The sequence below is a fragment of the Anastrepha ludens genome, chromosome X (genome assembly GCF_028408465.1).
Source record: "Anastrepha ludens isolate Willacy chromosome X, idAnaLude1.1, whole genome shotgun sequence".
Classification (NCBI taxonomy): domain Eukaryota; kingdom Metazoa; phylum Arthropoda; class Insecta; order Diptera; family Tephritidae; genus Anastrepha; species Anastrepha ludens.
The window spans coordinates 84,930,671-84,932,496 of record NC_071503.1 but is presented as its reverse complement, the minus strand read 5'-3'; the positions used below and the strand labels follow the sequence as shown (position 1 = coordinate 84,932,496).

Genomic DNA, 1,826 nt, shown 5'->3' with positions numbered 1-1,826 from the left:
AATTCGTTTCTTAAGTAAAATGTCTTATTTGGAAAATGATCTCATCAAAAAGCAAGGAAATATACAATATCCTTTAAGCGAACGCTACTTATCGCCTATATACATACAAAAATATATTAAATACTCACAATTTGCTTTTCAATGCTAAAAAGGTGATGTTCTACCACAGAAGATACAACTCATGTAATATTTTTGACAATTTGGTTTATAATGATGATCAAAAGTAATTAGTGGGCAATAAATGAAATGAAATTAAACAAAAAAGGAATACCTCCTTTACAATAAATTCCTATAATATTTAAAAAATTGACGGAAGAAATTTAAAATATGATGAAGAGCATTTATAATAAGGTAATAAAAATAGAGGCATGATGTCCTTTAATATTGTCTCAAATAATATATACAAAGCCAAAGATAAGAATGCATAATGTAAGGATGGCTTGTAAATCGTGACTGTTTTATTCATCATTGTCTACATTTACATTTCAGTTAGGAATTCATTTTAAAAGATATTTACATGTTTAGATAAAAGAGAGTAACTAGTAAACTAAGATAATAATTTAGCTACATCGCAGGGATGTATTTGGGATGGTAACTACTTGAATAGGTCATTGGATTTATGACCTTACATTCGGTCAATCCTGATCACTGGATACGACCTCGGATCCATCGCCGCCATCATTGAAACCGTCAAAATTCGGAAGGATACACCATGGTTTTAGTTTGTCAGCTGCGTGTATCGAGGAGTAGTGCCGCTGTTTACGACTTGAACCTGGCACATCTTCGATTAAATATCGGTCATTACCTATTACTTTTGTTATGATAAATGGCCCTTTGTACGGAGGTTCTAATTTGCGTGAACTTCCCGTACTAACAGGCTCATTTTCTGTAAGTACTAAGTCACCTACAGTATAGCGTATTGGTCGACCATGCTTTTCGTCGAACCTTATCTTTGCTTTTCTTCTTTGTTGATTCGCTCGTTCTGCTGCTTCTCGTTGTACATCCTGGAGTTCTTCGTTTGTTATGATTTCATCTTTATGTAGCGCTAGTATAAGTTTATTTTGTAATATATCTCTTGGCTTGAAGTTAAATAATAGTTCTTGTGGTGATCGACCTGTAGTTTTGTTCTTTGTAGAATTCAACGTCCATTGTATAGCTCGTACTTCTTCATCCCAACATTTGTTCTCGCTTGTGGACGGAAGTAACATACTCATGATCGTACGATTAGCTCTTTCTGCATGACCATTCGCTCGTGGTGTTCGTATGGCATTAAGTATATGTTTAATGTCGTTATCTTTACAGTATTTCTGGAAATCGTTAGACGTAAACGCTGTCCCTCGATCGGTCACTATTCTCGCTGGTACACCAAAGTAGCTGCTCACCTCATTTAGTAATCCAATAACATGTCGTGTTGCTGTGCTTCTTACAGCTCTCACAATTGTGAACTTCGTAAATGAGTCCACAAAAACTAATATATGCTCGTTTTGTTTTTTACTTTTTGGGAATGGACTAAGATGATCCAAATGAACCGTCTTAAAAGGTATTGGTTCCATTTCATCATAATGGTATTCGCCTTCTTGTTTACCACTACGTTGTTTATTGTAACCACATTGAATACAAGATTTTATAAATGACTTTATAAAATTACGCATTCTGGGAAACCAAAAAATATTTTTGTGTCTCTTCTAAAGTCTTCTCGATACTTAAGTGCTTTACTTTTTCATGCATGCTTTGTATTATTTTGTAGCGTATCGCATTTGGCACTACCCATAATCTTTTACCTTTCTCTTTACGATAATGCCTCTCATCTTCTACCGTATACTCTT

At 34.4% G+C, this 1,826-nt stretch overlaps 1 protein-coding gene across 1 annotated transcript; it reads right to left on the bottom strand.

The window, feature by feature from the left end:
* Positions 1–635: 635 nt before the first annotated feature.
* Positions 636–1,553, bottom strand: LOC128870301 (uncharacterized protein K02A2.6-like). The gene has a single exon (XM_054112907.1). It carries the CDS (start codon positions 1,551–1,553, stop codon positions 636–638), a length of 918 nt encoding a protein of 305 aa, XP_053968882.1.
* Positions 1,554–1,826: the final 273 nt, after the last annotated feature.